Source organism: Lissotriton helveticus, chromosome 3_1 (genome assembly GCF_964261635.1).
Source record: "Lissotriton helveticus chromosome 3_1, aLisHel1.1, whole genome shotgun sequence".
NCBI lineage: Eukaryota > Metazoa > Chordata > Amphibia > Caudata > Salamandridae > Lissotriton > Lissotriton helveticus.
Genome location: NC_136061.1, coordinates 1,170,163,246 through 1,170,182,951, shown reverse-complemented (window position 1 = coordinate 1,170,182,951; position 19,706 = coordinate 1,170,163,246). Strand labels below are relative to the sequence as shown.

Here is a 19,706-nt window from a genome sequence, read left to right as displayed (position 1 = left end):
TGAAACCTTGGCAGCTATGCACTTGCAGTTGAATTTAGGGACCCCGTTTGCAGAAAAGACGTTGTGCGTTTGATCGTGCTATGCCACTGTCCTTTAAGTAATTCGCATCAGACTAAAAGCACTGTAATGGAATTTCCTGAAATTGAGTCATGCAAACCATGCCTGCTTTCATAAGAGTACACGTGAAACTTCACCCAACATGGTGGATTATTAACACTATAGTTGCATTGAATTTCAGTGTTACCGTTCGAGCTTTCAGTCTTTCCGCATTGCCACGCCTCTCAGTTTGGCAAAGTTGTAAGAACCTCCTTTACTTGCGTTCGTAAGCTAGGGCGGCTAGGAATTACGTAAAATGTAGGCGACATTTTAGTAAGAACTGTATGTGCACGCACTGATCACAGCACGCATGCGTATAAAACAGCATGGGCGCCTAAAGTAACGCGCCAATTAAATACTATGATGTATGTGTTCTCTTACGTCCGCAAGAGATTGTAGTGAGACTCATGCTAGCGCCTCTACTGGCGTTTAAAGAAGAAAGACTAGGACAATTGTGTATTTATGTTTCTTGATAAATGTTTTCTGTTGCAGGGAACCACAAGTCCCAGAATGCCAGTAGATCTGCTTCCGGTCCTAGTGGCCGCGCTTCCGGCGATTGTGACGCTGGGGTGCGCCCGACGTATCGGCGCAGTTGGTGACTGCTGCTCTGCGCGCGCCCTGGAATTGTGTGATGGCTGAGTGCCGGGAAGACACCGCTGCTGCTTCTAGATGGTTCTTCACCCGGGAACAATTGGACAGCACGCCTTCAAGGCGCTGCGGCCTGGAGGCCGACAAGGAGTTGTCCTACCGGCAGCAGGCGGCGAACCTCATCCAAGATATGGGGCAGCGGCTCAACGTGTATCCTTCTACTTGCGGCCTGCGGTTATTGAGCAGGGATTGGGCGGCCTTTTGGGAATTCTGCTTAAATAGAAGCAAGGAGTTTTTATTTCTTACATCATGCTTTCGATTGTGGCTGAAACGGCTGGGCCATCGGGGTACCCTGCTCGTGTTTTTTTTCCCCCGGGCTGAGGATACACACTAAGGTGTAGACCTAAAGGCCGCACTTACGTCTTTTGCGGGAGTGGTTGATTCTTCGCTGGTGCAGACCGGCGACGTCTTATTTGCCGGAATATTTCAGTATAATGGCGGGCGGTACCCGTTTGCGGCCTCCCCACGATAAAAGCCGGCGTTGCCCGGTCCCGGCCTCCACTGGGTACGGGATGACGCAGCCATGTTTCGTTGTCTGATGGAAATGGCGCAGATGGCTGTAGGGTTTTGTGTTCGTAAATTTGTAGTGTTAAGCTACTCCTGCGCCTTCATTTCCGAGTGCCCTTTGGAGGCGCAGAGGCCATTGTGCAGTGAGGCGCCCCTTTGTCGGGTAGTGTGGATCTGGAATTTGTGTGATGGCTAGTGCCTATCGTTCGCTGGGATTTCCTTTGCTCCATGGGACTGCTAGTATTCACACAGCAAATGAACGCTGAAAGTCATTGTTAACATTTCGTTAATTACTGTTTTTCCCGTGGGAACAGTAGAAAAACCAAAGAGCATTTATTCGCCAACATGTATAACTCTTGTTTCATGATTTTGACTATTTGTCGATCAGATAAATGCTGTTATTTAGCAGTTCTTTGTTTTGTTACCCCTTAACGGATACATCAGATCGCAATTGACGATAAACACCGCAATTGTTTACATGCACAGGTTTTATATGCATCATTCTTTTACAAAGTTCCATAGAAATGTAAGTATATGCGTATATTTGAACCCACATCCTATTTCTATGCGTTTGATCTCTTTCTGTCTACTTAAGCTGCATTTCCTTGACATGAGGGGAAAGAGGTCAGTGCAGTAACAGGCTCGATGCCAGTGGCGTCTTCTGGTTAGGCCAGACCACGTCAAAAGATTCTACTGAAATGTTGCCAGTTTTGTTGTTGTATGAAGGTGGGTTAGTAGGTGGAAATAGTTACCATCGGCTAGTAATTTGTATTTGCAAAGTTTTATATAGCGCTGGCCAGACCCGGAGGTATCAGAGCACTTTACATGAGGATCAGTGAGTTACAGGTTCCATAATTACGTAGACTGGTATAGACATAAGAGAAAAGAAAAAAACATGAGATTACACATTAATGTGAGATTATTAGAGTCCATACACGTGGAGAAGCGTGGCTCAATGGTTAGAGCGGCAGACCCTGATGCAGAGGTCTGGCCTGGGACCAGGGTTCGATTCCCGCCTCGGCGGCTCTTGGACTCCATTTCCCCAGACCTGATAATTCTCGCCTCGGTGCCTAGTCTAATCATGGGTCCCACTCTGTGACTCTGGGCAATAACGCTTGGATGCCTGGCTTCACCTTGGGGGGGCCCAAGAGTGGACAAGGAACAGGAAAGCCAGGATGGGTTCCACAGCGGTATGAATACAGCGCTACGAGGCCTCCGGGTAGAAGTGCGCTATATAAATACTATACATTTACGGGGATTGAAAAGGTAGAGGCGGGAAGGTTAACGAGTAGGGAATGCAGGTAGGAAAACACAAGAGGGAGACGAGGAAAACCATGTCCGATGTCCGGCTGGGTAGGTGCCGGTGAACCAGAGCCAAACTCCTCTATGGCTGCATATGACTGTTCCACCGGGAATCAGCCAAAGTTGCCCGGGCACCGCTGTATTATTTGCAAAGATTTACATAGCGCTGATTAGACCCGGAGGTATCAGCATTTTACATGGGGATCAGAGAGTTACAGGTTCCATAATTACATAGACCTGTATAGACATAGGAGAAAAGAAGAAAAAAACATGAGATTACACAATAATGTGAGATTATTAGCTCATACATACATCTTATGGGGAGTGAAGAGGTAGAGGGGGAATGGTAAACGGGGGTAGGGAATGCACTTAGGAAAACATAAAGGGGAGGCGAGGAAAACTATGTCCGATGTTAAGCTGGGTAGGTGCCGGCCGAGGGGTGAACCATAGCCAAACTCCTCTATAGCTGCATATGACCGCTCCACTGGGCATCGGCCACAGTTGCTCGGGCACCGCTGCAAGTACAGACAGTTTTGGTTTCCGCCCAGGGGGCATCGTTAAAGTTCCATCAGGAGCACCAGTCATGGTGTTGCTGGTAAACGCCTGCCGCCTCATCCTCCAGCTCGCCCTCCGGTCAAGAGAGGATAGGTGGAAGGGACAGTTTCAAAAAGTCTGCAGAGTGCTTCTTGAGTGACCCCCTTGTCCCTCCATCCCCTTACCTACTGTGGATATTCCCCGCGTAGAGGTCGATTTTTCCACTGCGGATACCCGGTGGGTTTGCGCTAGCTAGGTCTCTCCCTATCCGACAGCGAGGGTCCCGGCCATTCCCTTCAGGCTTTTTTCCCCTGTCCAGGGTGTTCCCCCCGCTTTGAGTATGGTCCTGCAGGGGATCATGTCCCTTCAGTGCCTTGTGGAGTCTCTGTGGCTGTGGGAGCTTCTTTTTGTGTCTGGAGCTGTTCTATGACCCTTGGGTGGCTGCCATGTTGAGGTCAGGCACCTAGGGGTTCATGAGGCTGCCCTGTGGGGCCCCCAGATGCTTGCATTGCCCATTACGTGCTTTTTTCTCGGCCATAACTCACTCTTCAGGCAGCTGCTCCATCTTCACCCGCCCCACCGGTGTCTGGAGCCCGACCTGTTCTCTTGTTGGGTACGAATACATTTATACAGGTTAGACACCAAGTGTGTCCATTCTGTGGATCCCAGCATGTTGTGTAATGGGAGAAGAGTTGCCGGTTCCTGGGGGAATTCCGGCAGGAGTGCTCTCATCCCCTGTCTCAGGCGCACGTAGGGAAATATGTCCAGGGATGTAGGCTGTGTCCCCTGAAATAGATGTTCTGAGGCACAAAACTGTCCTTTATGAAAGGGGTCTCTCCGGACCAAGATATGCAGACATCTACATACATTTTGAAACCCCTGTTCTTGTAGCACAGAGACAGCGGGGTGATATTTCAAGGGTAGTCTTGGTGAATATAAGAGTGGCAAAGAGGATATTGGTTATTCGATGTCAGGCGTCTACTGTACTTGTGACTGTAGTGGGTGGCTCCGCCCACGAGCGACTGGGTCCGTGTATGATTCCATTGAGCGGGATAGGATGTACGAGCCAGTCCTCAGTGGCTACCTGTGTCATATATCTGGGAGGGTGTATCCGATAATAAGCGTATTGGGCTTGGGCACTGAGGTAGTAGGTCTCAAAATCCGACATATCAAAACCACCATGTTTGCATGGCTTGATCAGGGTCTTCCACTGAAGTCGTGGTTGCTTCCCTCCCCATAAGTCTTATAGGTTCAGTACGCAAAGTCTTAAAGAAAAAGGGCCCTGAATGATATGGTATATTTAAAAACGGATATTAAAAAAAAATGTGGGAGCACCATCATTTTTATAAGAGAGGCACAGCCCGTCAACTATAACGGAAGAGAAATCCAGCGCGTAACGTTGCTGGTAAGCTTCGGAATGACCGTGCCATAATCCGCCCGGACCGTCTCTTCTTTATCCCTAGTCACCTGTATGCCCAAATATGTTCGATCTGTGTCACACCACTCCAAAGGAAAATCAAGTTGATATCTGGGTACTGCAGGAGTAAGTGGAAATACCTGTGACCTGCCCCAATTTATCTGTATGCCGGACAGGCGACCAAACACAATAAATTCCCTTAAAAGGGGATTGATGTTAGCTTGTGGGTCCCTGACATAAAGCTTCATATCGTCCGCATACAAGGAGATTAATATTTGACGTAGGCATCTAAATGCCTTATCCTGGTGGAGCTGGCCCAATCCTCTGACGTTCCATGACAATACCTTCAGTATATTTTCATCTCCTGCAGCCATCATGCCATCCTAGTGCAAATTGTGCATATGGTAACAGTGCACTTAAGTAGATCCGATTTAGTAGTGTACAGTCTGTCTGCCTATATGTACTGTGCTTGCTGCAAACAACAAAACATGCAATCCCACCCCAACTCCCAATCTCTTAACTGTCATGCATTTCAGCATTTGTTCCCAACAAATTCTGAGGTCAAGTAAACTACACAAAATAAATAACCCACCAAGATGTACAGTTCTATGGAAATAAAAAGAAACCTGTGGGGTACACCCTTGTGGGGGTATTCTGCTGGGTGTCCCCAGTGTACTTCTCGTCTCTCCAGGTGGTCGGTGTTCCCGACCAAGTCCCTGAGAAAGCTCTGAGGGTGTCCGGTTATTTTATTACTGTTCGTCCTGAAGATGGAATATAATGATTCTGTGATGTTCCGTCCCCGGGGCAATAAACACCTGTTCCGTATTAGTCTATGACAACAGAGGAATGTCAGATGCCTACTGAACGCTTAGGAAGTCCCTGTAGTTCGTCGGGCATTTCTGCAAGCACTCATTCCACATCTGATGTCTGTGCCCTTGAGGAGTCCTCCAAAGCAGGAGAGTTTTTTTTTTTTCTGCTTGAGCTTCTTCAGGAATTCTTCTGCCTGCTGGGGTGAAGCGTAAATCGTTGTTTTCCCCTGATATGTTATGCGTAGTCGTGCTGGGTACAGGAGAGCATAGGGTATCTGCGCCTGTCGTAATTTCTGTTTGATAGTAAGGAATTTCCTTCTTTCTTCCTGAACTAATAGCGTGAAGCCTGGGTACATGGTAAAGGACACTCCCATCATAAGTTAGTTCCTTTTTTTTCTGTAGCCACTCAATTCTGTATCCCTATCCTTATAATTCAATAGGTGTGCAATGATAGGACGAGGCGCAGTCCCAGGAGGTGAGCGGTGGGCCCGCTCCACGATGAAATGTGGGGATAAGGATTCCACTCACTCCCACCACCTCTCTGAGAAGTTTTTCCACATACTACTCCATCTTGCCTGTGTTCACACACTCCGGAATTCCCAAAATGCGAATATTATTCTGTCAGCTGCGCGCTTCTATATCCTCGTTCTTGGCAGCTATAATTTTTAACAACTTATCCATTTGTGTGACAGTTTTCTGCAGTTGAGCTGTCGCATCTTCCGAGTCAGATATACATTGCTCAGCATCTTTTATTTGCGTGTCATGCCCTTCGATTTTACGCACTATGGGCACCCATGTGCGTCAATGTGTCCATTTTATCGGCGATGGTCGCAAACCCCTGACACACCTCTAAGTATAGATTGAGTTTGTCACCTGGTTCCACTTGAAGAGTTTGCTGCACACCTTCTGCTTTGTTGTCTCCGTCGACTGCCTGTTGAGTGCCCTTCTTAGATTGAAACATTAGCCGCGGCTGGCGTGTACCCGGCTTCCCCATAATGGCGCTCGCCACAGTCTGTAGGCCTACTATACACCTCACAACCAATGAACGTGGTTCTTTCATGGTTCTCTGCTGGCAACTGTAGCTTGTGGTTCTGCAAATAATATAAGCCTTATACTGTGTGGTGCAGCTCAGCGCGCTTCAATAGTTTCTTACGCCGTAGGGATTTAGGGCCAGTTTCCAACCACCTGCCCACTCAAAGCAGGCAGTAACTATCACAGGTGGGCCCCCCCACCAAGCTGCCCGTGTCTCTTATCACCCACGCTGTCGCACCCTCAGGCTTTATGTAGGCAGTACGACGCAGTGCCCACTTATTCACTCGTGCTTTGCAATGGCGCCTTTGATTCAGTGAGTTATTTCCAGCCTGATGCCCCTTCGGGTGTTCACATTGTACTGGCTCCCGCCGTATGTCTTTATGGTCCTATGGGGCACTCTTTGAGGTTTTACCCGCCTTTTCTGTGAGGTGCTGTGATGGGGAGTTGATCTGTCTGCGCAGTGCCTGCGAAAGCAGCTTAGTTCTGCCACAGCGGCGCCGCTAATGCTTGTACCTCGGAGTTCCGCCGCAGAGTACTCCCATCTGAAGCTCTGATCCTCCCAGGCCACCCATGCTCCTCTGCCCAAATTTAATTTGCCGTGTACAGGGGCTCGAGCAGTCGGATGCCTCCATGTTATAGCTGCTCACCAGTGCATCTACGCCGCCATCTTGTCTCTACGGCCCAGTGCCCACGTGCGCGCCCCTGGCCTTGCGTACGTGTCTCGCCCACCTCTCAGTTCCGGGGAGTGCAGAGGCGCGTCTCAGTCGCAGCTTCACTCTGCGTTCTCCAGCCACTTATATCAGCAGGCTCCTTGATTCTTCGCTCCGCTTCCTCAGATCACATTCTGCTGCATTTACCCGCTTGTTCCCGGGATCATCAAAGCATTTGGACACAGGATAATTATCTGATTACAGCCGGACTGCGGGAGCCTCACACAATGTAAGCCATTCCGCACTAGCACCCCAAGCCGCACCTTACTTTAATGGGGTACCGCTGATTTTACTCTGGCGCCATCTTGCCGTGCTGCCAGCCGGCCACACTCCGTACTTCAACTCTCAGCACGGCAGCAGTAGGTGTTGCAGGTAACAGCGGGTGCTCTCGGACGGCTCCTTGCACCCTCTGCACTCAGTGTCGATAGTGTGGGGCAGCTACTCCCTGAAGCAGCTCCTCTCAGGCGCTGCCTTTACTCCAGCGCCATTTTGCCAAATCCCGGTAATAATACCACAATCACTAAAAGTTCATTAAGGTCTTAATGAATGAATCCTTTTAAGCTTGGCAGACGAGTAGTCGGGCATAACTTAGGAGACAGGTGTGAAGCATTTATTAACACTTAGCAAAATGAAAAGAACACCAAAATCCACCATGATTTTACAGAAATAGTATTTTTTATCTTTTAATTGATATCAAAACAAGATTACATTAAAAAAATTGTACTTTCTATTGCTGAAAAGCTTAAATTGCCACTCGCTGTTATCTGGTCGCGATGGACTGGTGCTTTGTTAAAGTTTCAGGCCACTTGTTATGGAGCGCAGGTCAGGTATGAGTGCTAGGTCCAGCTCAAGAGTTTACCTTCACACATAATCACTTCTTGGGAGCTTATTTCTCATCGGCGAGTCCATGGGTCAGAGGCTCGATTTGACGACAACGACCTGCTTCCGTGCAATGCTTTGGGTCTTGGGGGATCTTTGTCCTCCACAACAGGGAGCTCCTGAGTTTTCAGCGGGACAAACCAGCACGGTCAAACCGATTCTAGATGCAGCGACTTGACTCTCGACCATGAGCTGATCTTCTGGTACTTTTTACAAAGATTTTGCACAAGGTTCTCAAACTTCCAGATCTTCTGAAAGGTTTCCTTTGGGTCATAAAGTGTCCAGCAGCACCAGCCAAGTGGTCAGAAGCTTTATACCTTGGGGTCTGGGGCTCAATCTCTCACAATGCACCTTGTCAGTCCAGGAAATGTGGTTGTAGCTGGTCAGCTGGATATTACAGGTGGGTACTTCCAGCACTTTTATATCTGTTGCTGCTCAGGGAGTCCACTACTCTTATATTAAGACAGGCACAGTCCTTTCTTGTGTGGCGCTTTGAGTGCAGCGGGTGCAGTCCTGAGTGCAAGCTTCTGTGGTGCAGTCCAAGGGTCCAGAAGGGCAGTCCATCTCCAGATGTTTCAGGCAGGGAACTGAGGGAATCCAGTAGAGCTCCCATATTCATTCCCTGGTCTGGGCTAGCAAGGAGGGGGATTTGGGGACGGTTCAAGTTTCCACCCTCTGAGAGAACCACTTCCTGGAAAGTGTGACATGTTTTTGACCAAGAATGCACTTTTCTTCAAAAATCATCATATAGAGAAATTCTTTCCTTGGGACGCGTCTGGCTGACCCTACCCACAGGTGTGGCTAACATTTCACTGCACTCCCCTTGTAGCCTCTCTCCTAATCTTAACGGGGGGCTCACATCTGGATGGGGATCTAAAAAGTAGGGCTGGCCTTGGTCCTTTGACACATGCTCTTTTGCAGTTGAAGTTCCGTTTACCTCCCTAGCTCCTTCCGTCTCTGGCTTCTCCTGAAAGCAAATCCCCTCCCACCAAATGGCTGTTTTGTTTAAGCCCCAGGCCTTTTCATACCTACCACGGGAGCAGCTTGGCTCTGGCTACAGGGCTGTTTTAGGTAACTTCAGGTTGGTAAGTTCTAAAATTATATTCTTTTAATATCCGACAATGACATGTTGTTGGATTTATTGTAGCTATTAATTTGATATTTTGAGTTGTTGCTACCAAACTCCAAACAAAAGTTAGACTTTATTAAAGTTAAAGCCATCCCATGTTAAGCTATAGAGCTAGCAGGACTACAGTGGGGGAAAACGACTGCCTATTTTCTCCCACCAGGGCACATAAACCATATTTTATAATGTCTCAACTTTTTGTAACAAGGCACCCTACCCGTGGGGCACCTAGGGCAGACCTTGGGGGTGCCTTCTGTATAATAAAAAGATAGTGTTGGGCTTTGGATGTACTTTCTAATCCAAAGTCCAATTTGAACACAGCTGTTTAGTTGAAAACCAATCTGATTTTAAGGATCTACATATTGTATATTTGTTTTCAGAGCACCATGTATTGTATACTTATCATTAATTTTACAATAAACTTACTGAATGGATCGGCGATGCAGCCTTATCTTTAGTTCCCTCATTTTTTTGATATAAGCATTAATTCACAAAATGGGCAACCTTGTGTATGAATATAAAATGCTAGAAAACCATATACAATGAAACTTTACTTGGTGAGCTGTCTCACTGATTGCAAGGGACTTTGGGGTTCAAATCTCAAAATTCAAAGAGTTCTTGTGGGTGCTAATTGGTTTTACTTCCCAATTTAAAAGGTTAGGGAGTAATTAATAGTCTTTGCGGTTGTGTTGGGCAAGTGACATGATCCGTATCGGCGATGTGGAATTCCTATAGCCCGACGCCCATGATATATTGTTTGGGGTCAAGGGCAACAAGTTTTAATGTGTATTTTGTCCTTGAGACAAGTAGGCCCAACCCCCTGCAGCACAAACCCTTTGGCTGCCAGTTTGCAGTACCACATTAAGGGTCAGGGAAAGGTACTGCCTGTAGTTATGTTAATATTTGTGTGCATGTGTTAATGCTGTTCAAACTTGTATTTATGGTTCATTAATCGAAAGCCTTTATTAGGGAGAACGCTCCATGTAAATGTACGTTCTGACTGCACTACTGATAGTGGTTCCAGTATGAATGTGTACACACGGTTTCAAAGTTTAGCAACACGAGGCTCTGCATGATACTCGCAGAATGCTCTGATTAGATGCAAATATTTGCAGAAGCTTGAAAGCAAGATTACGGTTTCTTTGCTTTCAATATAAAATGTTATTCAAAATGAAAGTAGGGAAAAACATTTTGGTAAACTACTGTAAAATTTCAGGTACCATTTCTTTGCAGCATAATTTAGTAAAATGTGTTGATGCATGCTAGTATTTCCCAAAAATATTCATATTTGAAAATTTATGTAACCATTTTCAATAAGATTATGGGAAACAAAAATAAACAAGCCTTGGCAAAGCCAGTACGTCTGACATTGGTGGTCAGCTTTTTAGTTTTGGCAATGCGTGACTTGTTTTGGCATGGCTTTTGTAAAACCTTATTGATGTGAGAGCTGCCGGGCCCTCAGCATTATAACAAACATTGGCAAACACAAACATTGTTTTTGGTCTAAAAAATGCACACACTGCCACCTTAGTTACTGGCACTGATCAAAACTATTTTGTGTACCGATATGCTCCTTGTGAAAGAGCAGAATGCTGTCGCTCACAGTGAAGCCAGCCGATTCAGAGAAAGAGAGAATTTTAATAAACACAAAAGGTCATGGTTAACGCCAGGCCAAATTAGGGGCCCAATTATTCAAGAAAGTCTCAACAGTGCACCTTTGGTATATGGCTTTTGTGAATTCACAAGAATTTACATTAGTAGGGCAAGAAATTGTACTTCTACAAAATATTTGTGAACTGCATTTTAGCATGAGCAAGTATGCATGTGTAGATTTGCTCATTTGAAAACCTGGATGTTTGAAAGTTCATTTTCCCTCCAACTACTTTTTTCCCAACTCTGAAAGAAGGTTTACGTCTGCCACTCGGGAGTACATTTCCAACATTTCTCAGTATGGGAAAGATTAGAGAAGATTTGTTGAAAACCCTTAAAACATGCAAGTTGGTAGGTTTGCACAGGCTCAATTGGGCATGCCAACCCTGGAACTACTGCTTACCCCCCATCTTCAGTCCCAGTATGTGGATCTGCAGAAACATGGCAACATAAAATGATTAATAGTATTCAAACACTACTATGGGATATGCCCTGGCATAATCAGAGGCTATATAAGAGCTCTTATATAATGAGACCAAAGGGACAAGTGGATTTTGTTACAGGACAAGTAGATTTATGAAGCATCCTGCCCTATTTACAAGTACAATATCATGGACTCGAAGTAGTGTCTGGAGCTAAATATTTGTTTACGTTTTTTTCGTTAAAATCACGTTGGTTCAAATATAACGTTACAACATAATTAGTTTTTTAAAACTTTTTCTTGAGTCTGGTTAACAAACATTATTACATCTGCATTATACTAAAAAATGACTTTGCATTTCACACTGTGTATTTGGGTTGCCAGAGAGTGCACTGTGCAGTCACTGCAACCAGACAGACAGCTAGGCAAATGGCATGCAGCCGGGTTGGGAGGAGGAGTGACAAGCACTTCAATTGCCGAAAAGTTTGGGACGGTATTTATCCATAGGCCCCCAAGGTTTGTTTCCCTAGTGCGTCATCATTTTTTGTAATCTGACATTGGTACTTCAATGACTGCCTTTCATATTGTGTAGAGCGACCCTTGTTTACTTTGGGAGCATTTAAAATTCACTTAAAGCACAACAACTAGTGTGTTAAACTGCTTTCGTCGGCTGTTCTGCATTACTCCATGTTTGCCATTCATGTAACTCCAAAATTGACTTACCTTGGATGGCAAAAAGTATTAGTACCAGAACAATGTTGCAGGAGGTTTAACTTTCTGATGTGAAGTACTTTTATTTCATTGTGTATTTCCATTAAGATGTTACACAAGTAAAGAAAATACTAAATTGTGATTTTAGTTCTCTCTTGTAAATAGAGTTCCCTGTGGTCTAGCAAGGCACCTTTTTAGGTCTCACCTACGCAGTGCGCATGCACTGCATAGGAGACCTTTAGCCGTAGTGCAGCTCTTTTTCCAAGCACATACTTGTGCTTGTGGCGGCACGCAGCACTCCTGGGCGCTCGTTCACGCGATTGGTTTCACTTTGAGGTTTAGAGCTTGTTTGTTTAGCTTGTAGTACGCTAGGGAAGGTGCTGTTGCAGCCTGTCAGCACTGGATGTGAACACCGACAGCTCTTGTGATTCGCGTTCTCAAGTGATTTACTGGAGTAGCTGTTTTTTAATCACAGAGAAATATTAAGATAAAAAGTGATCCTTGGAGCATTAGCTTTTGTCAAAGGCGCAAGACCTTCAAAAGTACCTCGCTGACTTTGATCAAAGATATCAGTGTGGAAATGCCCTTCAGGGCAGAGGCGCGGCTCTTTATTTTGCTTCGTTGTAGTGGCTGCTGTTAGTGGAGGCCCGTTCTTTTGTTTTCAATCTCGTTCGGAAAATGCTCAACATAAGAAAAGTGCCATTCATACAGCAATCTGCTAAGTCCCCAATGGACGTAATTGTGTATGCAGATGCGCGCCTTTCCCATCTTTGATTAATTAGCGCGGCTCTTGGTCCTCGCATCAACCTTGTGAAAACCACTGTGACGGATCCGCACGCGCTTGGTGCTGTTAATCACTTTGCCAGCAGCATTACTATAATACTTGGTGGTTCAAACAACAACCAAGCCAGCCCTCTCCGGTGGCCGCCAACTCTGCTCTATAGGAATGCCTGGAACGCAGATACGCACCACAACACGCACACCAAACGCCACTGAAGAGCCACACACCAATCACCAAATGGCACATACCAAATAAGACACACAGCTATAGAGCGCTGCCAAGCGGGTCCTACAATTGTTGTTTGCGCCTCTGTTGGCAGGCACCTGCTCAGACCTTTCGGCAGTACCTAGCCTCATTACCTTGTGATGCCGCGGCCTGGCTGCTGTACCTGCGGGTCGACCTCGCATTAGAGCTGCCACCCTGTTGCTTTCACATCTTGAGTTGCCTGGATAGGATTCTACTACTTTAATGGGGCTGCTCGTGCTGGAGGGATCACTGAGGTGCTGGTGAGCGGGCCCTGATTGCGAAATAGACTGTTTTCCTGTTCAGTAAGTACGTAGGATGTCATTTGACATGGGGTCGCCTATTTATCAGTACTCCAGGCACATCCTCGCACTCCTCCACAATTCCTCAACAGGCAGTCAGTGGCACGGATGCACTGGAGCAGCCCTGTCATCCTTCATCTGTTGTGAGCAAGCTAGACAAGGTGCTGGTTGAATGGATTGTAGCCTCCCTGGAAAACACACAAGCATCTTTGAACAGTAAGATTGACACCAATGGCAGCTCACTGCTACACACAGACCATTGCAAGTTAGCTGATAACCGTCCCCAGTTTGGGGCCGATTTTTCTCCCCCCATCCCCCCATCTCCCCCCCCCCCCCCCCCCCCCCCCCGCCTAATATGACTCCACAAACTGCAGAAGACATTATTTGATCCCTGCACTGTGCTCCTGGATATGCTTGTTACAGTGTGATGCATTTGTTTATTGCAGTATTTTCACATGACTTTTTGTCTTTAATCACTTTTTTCTTCTCAGCTCTATTGGTAGATACCATTGCAACATAAACACCTACAACCCACAATATAATGTATACCTGTCCCCACTAGCGCCTTTGCAATCTAATAGCTTCTATGTTAGTTCAATGCCTTTCCTGCAATAGTTCAATGCGTGCACATCGACGCTTCAAATACGGAAACACGGGGTAGCGGCGTGCAGGGGTGTACATTTCCCGCACATTCCAAGTAATTCTATTAGTGTGTCATGAGAACTGTGAGGTAGGGTGCATCGTTAAACCTCTATATGCATTGTTATATGGGAGGGAATGTGGAATTTCAGGGGGCTAGAGCTACGTGATGGCGGGCTGGGTCATTCATAGAGACACCAAGCATTTGCAATGCAATAGGTCTCGCATTTACGCACATTTGAGCTTTTGGCTTTGTAAATAACAATGTATTTTTTTTAAATTTTTGTATTAAATTGTTATCATTCATACCATTATTTAAATAAGCCTACATCCGAACCCTACTCTTTCCAGGTGCAGACCTGTGCCTTAACTCCTACTGGCTTTTGTGTAATTCATCTAAAAAATCACCGTGCTGTTAGTCATTTCCAAATATTTATCATCCATATGCATTATATACGGAAAGCAATCCTTTTTAGGTCGAGCTGACGTTAGCATTCATGCGAAGCATGAATGCTGTCAGCTCGACAACTAATGTGATCCGTTTTTAGGAGAGTGGACACCAAAGTGTTACGAGCGTTTTCAGTGCCGGATTTCACCTCGGGAGCGCGCAGCATTGTCTGCAGTGGCAGTGTCAGTTTCGCTTTTTTATTACTTTCGTTTTTCCCGAGGCTGGCTGAGGCTGGCTTGGAATGAACAGGCTTGCCCCCCGCGCATGCGCAGAGTAACTCACAGCCCTTGTTTATATTTGTTTTAGTTCCGTGATGCTCCGATCTTTGCCCCTTCCGAGTGGAGCTTCCGAGTGGAGCTTCCGAGTGGAGCTTCCGAGTGGAGCTTCCGAGTGGAGCTTCCGAGTGGAGCTTCAGAGTGGAGCTTCAGAGTGCAGAGTGGAGCTTCAGAGTGCAGAGTGGAGCTTCAGAGTGGAGCTTCAGAGTGGAGCTTCAGAGTGGAGCTTCAGAGTGGAGCTTCAGAGTGGAGCTTCAGAGTGGAGCTTCAGAGTGGAGCTTCAGAGTGCAGAGTGGAGCTTCAGAGTGGAGCTTCAGAGTGGAGCTTCAGAGTGGAGCTTCAGAGTGGAGCTTCAGAGTGGAGCTTCAGAGTGGAGCTTCAGAGTGGAGCTTCAGAGTGGAGCTTCAGAGTGGAGCTTCAGAGTGGAGCTTCAGAGTGGAGCTTCAGAGTGGAGCTTCAGAGTGGAGCTTCAGAGTGGAGCTTCAGAGTGGAGCTTCAGAGTGGAGCTTCAGAGTGGAGCTTCAGAGTGGAGCTTCAGAGTGGAGCTTCAGAGTGGAGCTTCAGAGTGGAGCTTCAGAGTGGAGCTTCAGAGTGGAGCTTCAGAGTGGAGCTTCAGAGTGGAGCTTCAGAGTGGAGAGTGGAGATTCAGAGTGGAGATTCAGAGTGGAGAGTGGAGCTTCAGAGTGGAGATTCAGAGTGGAGAGTGGAGCTTCAGAGTGGAGATTCAGAGTGGAGAGTGGAGCTTCAGAGTGGAGATTCAGAGTGGAGAGTGGAGCTTCAGAGTGGAGCTTCAGAGTGGAGAGTGGAGCTTCAGAGTGGAGCTTCAGAGTGGAGCTTCAGAGTGCAGAGTGGAGCTTCAGAGTGGAGCTTCAGAGTGCAGAGTGGAGCTTCAGAGTGGAGCTTCAGAGTGCAGAGTGGAGCTTCAGAGTGGAGCTTCAGAGTGGAGCTTCAGAGTGGAGCTTCAGAGTGCAGAGTGGAGCTTCAGAGTGCAGAGTGGAGCTTCAGAGCGGAGCTTAAGAGTGCAGAGTGGAGCTTCAGAGCGGAGCTTAAGAGTGCAGAGTGGAGCTTCAGAGCGGAGCTTCAGAGTGCAGAGTGGAGCTTCAGAGTGCAGAGTGGAGCTTCAGAGTGGAGCTTCAGAGTGGAGCTTCAGAGTGGAGCTTCAGAGTGGAGCTTCAGAGTGGAGCTTCAGAGTGGAGCTTCAGAGTGGAGCTTCAGAGTGGAGCTTCAGAGTGGAGCTTCAGAGTGCAGAGTGGAGCTTCAGAGTGCAGAGTGGAGCTTCAGAGTGGAGCTTCAGAGTGCAGAGTGGAGCTTCAGAGTGGAGCTTCAGAGTGCAGAGTGGAGCTTCAGAGTGCAGAGTGGAGCTTCAGAGTGCAGAGTGGAGCTTCAGAGTGGAGCTTCAGAGTGCAGAGTGGAGCTTCAGAGTGGAGCTTCAGAGTGCAGAGTGGAGCTTCAGAGTGCAGAGTGGAGCTTCAGAGTGCAGAGTGGAGCTTCAGAGTGCAGAGTGGAGCTTCAGAGTGGAGCTTCAGAGTGGAGCTTCAGAGTGGAGCTTCAGAGTGGAGCTTCAGAGTGGAGCTTCAGAGTGGAGCTTCAGAGTGGAGCTTCAGAGTGCAGAGTGGAGCTTCAGAGTGGAGCTTCAGAGTGCAGAGTGGAGCTTCAGAGTGGAGCTTCAGAGTGCAGAGTGGAGCTTCAGAGTGGAGCTTCAGAGTGCAGAGTGGAGCTTCAGAGTGCAGAGTGGAGCTTCAGAGTGGAGCTTCAGAGTGCAGAGTGGAGCTGCAGAGTGGAGCTGCAGAGTGGAGCTTCAGAGTGGAGCTTCAGAGTGCAGAGTGGAGCTGCAGAGTGGAGCTTCAGAGTGGAGCTTCAGAGTGCAGAGTGGAGCTTCAGAGTGGAGCTTCAGAGTGCAGAGTGGAGCTTCAGAGTGGAGCTTCAGAGTGCAGAGTGGAGCTTCAGAGTGGAGCTTCAGAGTGCAGAGTGGAGCTTCAGAGTGGAGCTTCAGAGTGGAGCTTCAGAGTGGAGCTTCAGAGTGGAGCTTCAGAGTGGAGCTTCAGAGTGCAGAGTGGAGCTTCAGAGTGCAGAGTGGAGCTTCAGAGTGGAGCTTCAGAGTGCAGAGTGGAGCTTCAGAGTGGAGCTTCAGAGTGCAGAGTGGAGCTTCAGAGTGGAGCTTCAGAGTGCAGAGTGGAGCTTCAGAGTGGAGCTTCAGAGTGCAGAGTGGAGCTTCAGAGTGGAGCTTCAGAGTGCAGAGTGGAGCTTCAGAGTGGAGCTTCAGAGTGGAGCTTCAGAGTGCAGAGTGGAGCTTCAGAGTGGAGCTTCAGAGTGCAGAGTGGAGCTTCAGAGTGGAGCTTCAGAGTGCAGAGTGGAGCTTCAGAGTGGAGCTTCAGAGTGCAGAGTGGAGCTTCAGAGTGCAGAGTGGAGCTTCAGAGTGGAGCTTCAGAGTGCAGAGTGGAGCTTCAGAGTGCAGAGTGGAGCTTCAGAGTGCAGAGTGGAGCTTCAGAGTGGAGCTTCAGAGTGGAGCTTCAGAGTGGAGCTTCAGAGTGGAGCTTCAGAGTGGAGCTTCAGAGTGGAGCTTCAGATTCAGAGTGGAGCTTCAGAGTGGAGCTTCAGAGTGGAGCTTCAGATTCAGAGTGGAGCTTCAGAGTGGAGCTTCAGAGTGGAGCTTCAGAGTGGAGCTTCAGAGTGGAGCTTCAGAGTGCAGAGTGGAGCTTCAGAGTGGAGCTTCAGAGTGCAGAGTGGAGCTTCAGAGTGGAGCTTCAGAGTGGAGCTTCAGAGTGCAGAGTGGAGCTTCAGAGTGGAGCTTCAGAGTGGAGCTTCAGAGTGGAGCTTCAGAGTGCAGAGTGGAGCTTCAGAGTGGAGCTTCAGAGTGCAGAGTGGAGCTTCAGAGTGCAGAGTGGAGCTTCAGAGTGGAGCTTCAGAGTGCAGAGTGGAGCTTCAGAGTGGAGCTTCAGAGTGGAGCTTCAGAGTGGAGCTTCAGAGTGGAGCTTCAGAGTGGAGCTTCAGAGTGCAGAGTGGAGCTTCAGAGTGCAGAGTGGAGCTTCAGAGTGCAGAGTGGAGCTTCAGAGTGGAGCTTCAGAGTGGAGCTTCAGAGTGGAGCTTCAGAGTGGAGCTTCAGAGTGGAGCTTCAGAGTGGAGCTTCAGAGTGCAGAGTGGAGCTTCAGAGTGGAGCTTCAGAGTGGAGCTTCAGAGTGGAGCTTCAGAGTGGAGCTTCAGAGTGGAGCTTCAGAGTGCAGAGTGGAGCTTCAGAGTGGAGCTTCAGAGTGGAGCTTCGGAGTGGAGCTTCGGAGTGGAGCTTCAGAGTGGAGCTTCAGAGTGGAGCTTCAGAGTGCAGAGTGGAGCTTCAGAGTGGAGCTTCAGAGTGCAGAGTGGAGCTTCAGAGTGGAGCTTCAGAGTGCAGAGTGGAGCTTCAGAGTGGAGCTTCAGAGTGGAGCTTCAGAGTGGAGCTTCAGAGTGGAGCTTCAGAGTGGAGCTTCGGAGTGGAGCTTCGGAGTGCAGAGTGCAGATTCAGAGTGGAGCTTCAGAGTGGAGCTTCAGAGTGGAGCTTCAGAGTGGAGCTTCAGAGTGGAGCTTCAGAGTGGAGCTTCAGAGTGGAGCTTCAGAGTGGAGCTTCAGAGTGGAGCTTCAGAGTGGAGCTTCAGAGTGGAGCTTCAGAGTGGAGCTTCGGAGTGCAGAGTGCAGATTCGGAGTGGAGCTTCAGAGTGGAGTGGAGCTTCAGAGTGGAGCTTCAGAGTGGAGAGTGGAGATTCAGAGTGGAGATTCAGAGTGGAGATTCAGAGTGGAGAGTGGAGCTTCAGAGTGGAGCTTCAGAGTGGAGCTTCAGAGTGGAGCTTCGGAGTGGAGCTGAGCTTCAGAGTGGAGCTTCAGAGTGCAGAGTGGAGCTTCAGAGTGGAGCTTCAGAGTGCAGAGTGGAGCTTCAGAGTGGAGCTTCAGAGTGCAGAGTGGAGCTTCAGAGTGGAGCTTCAGAGTGGAGCTTCAGAGTGGAGCTTCAGAGTGGAGCTTCAGAGTGGAGCTTCAGAGTGGAGCTTCAGAGTGGAGCTTCAGAGTGGAGCTTCAGAGTGGAGCTTCAGAGTGGAGCTTCAGAGTGGAGCTTCAGAGTGGAGCTTCAGAGTGGAGCTTCAGAGTGCAGAGTGGAGCTTCAGAGTGGAGCTTCAGAGTGGAGCTTCAGAGTGGAGCTTCAGAGTGGAGCTTCAGAGTGGAGCTTCAGAGTGGAGCTTCAGAGTGGAGCTTCAGAGTGGAGCTTCAGAGTGGAGCTTCAGAGTGGAGCTTCAGAGTGGAGCTTCAGAGTGGAGCTTCCGAGTGGAGTGGAGCTTCAGAGTGGAGCTTCAGAGTGCAGAGTGGAGCTTCAGAGTGGAGCTTCAGAGTGCAGAGTGGAGCTTCAGAGTGGAGCTTCAGAGTGGAGCTTCAGAGTGGAGCTTCAGAGTGGAGCTTCAGAGTGGAGCTTCAGAGTGGAGCTTCAGAGTGGAGCTTCAGAGTGGAGCTTCGGAGTGCAGAGTGCAGATTCAGAGTGCAGATTCGGAGTGGAGCTTCAGAGTGGAGTGGAGCTTCAGAGTGGAGTGGAGCTTCAGAGTGGAGTGGAGCTTCAGAGTGGAGCTTCAGAGTGGAGCTTCAGAGTGGAGAGTGGAGATTCAGAGTGGAGATTCAGAGTGGAGAGTGGAGCTTCAGAGTGGAGATTCAGAGTGGAGAGTGGAGCTTCAGAGTGGAGATTCAGAGTGGAGAGTGGAGCTTCAGAGTTGAGATTCAGAGTGCAGAGTGGAGCTTCAGAGTGCAGAGTGGAGCTTCAGAGTGCAGAGTGGAGATTCAGAGTGGAGCTTCAGAGTGCAGAGTGGAGATTCAGAGTGGAGCTGCAGAGTGGAGATTCAGAGTGGAGCTTCAGAGTGCAGAGTGGAGCTTCAGAGTGCAGAGTGGAGCTTCAGAGTGCAGAGTGGAGATTCAGAGTGCAGAGTGGAGATTCAGAGTGCAAATTCAGAGTGCAGAGTGCAGATTCAGAGTGGAGCTTCAGAGTGCAGAGTGCAGATTCAGAGTGGAGCTTCAGAGTTCAGATTCAGAGTGGAGCTTCAGAGTGCAGAGTGGAGCTTCAGAGTGCAGATTCAGAGTGCAGATTCAGAGTGCAGATTCAGAGTGGAGCTTCAGAGTGGAGCTTCAGAGTGGAGCTTCAGAGTGGAGCTTCAGAGTGGAGCTTCAGAGTGGA

The 19,706-nt window shown here is 48.3% G+C and overlaps 1 protein-coding gene across 2 annotated transcripts in view; it reads left to right on the top strand.

Annotated features, from left to right (window-relative positions):
• Window positions 1-617: 617 nt before the first annotated feature.
• The window catches only part of CCNT2 (cyclin T2), a 70,709-nt gene continuing 51,620 nt past the window's right edge, over window positions 618-19,706 (top strand). Inside the window, exons 1-2 of one of the 2 annotated variants that reach the window (XM_078681811.1) lie at window positions 618-894; window positions 1,696-1,777. In XM_078681811.1, the coding sequence (XP_078537937.1) occupies window positions 728-894; window positions 1,696-1,777 (249 nt within the window). In that variant the 5' untranslated portion in view covers window positions 618-727. The remainder of the gene's footprint in view (window positions 895-1,695; window positions 1,778-19,706) is intronic. The other variant, XM_078681810.1, reaches the window with a different exon arrangement.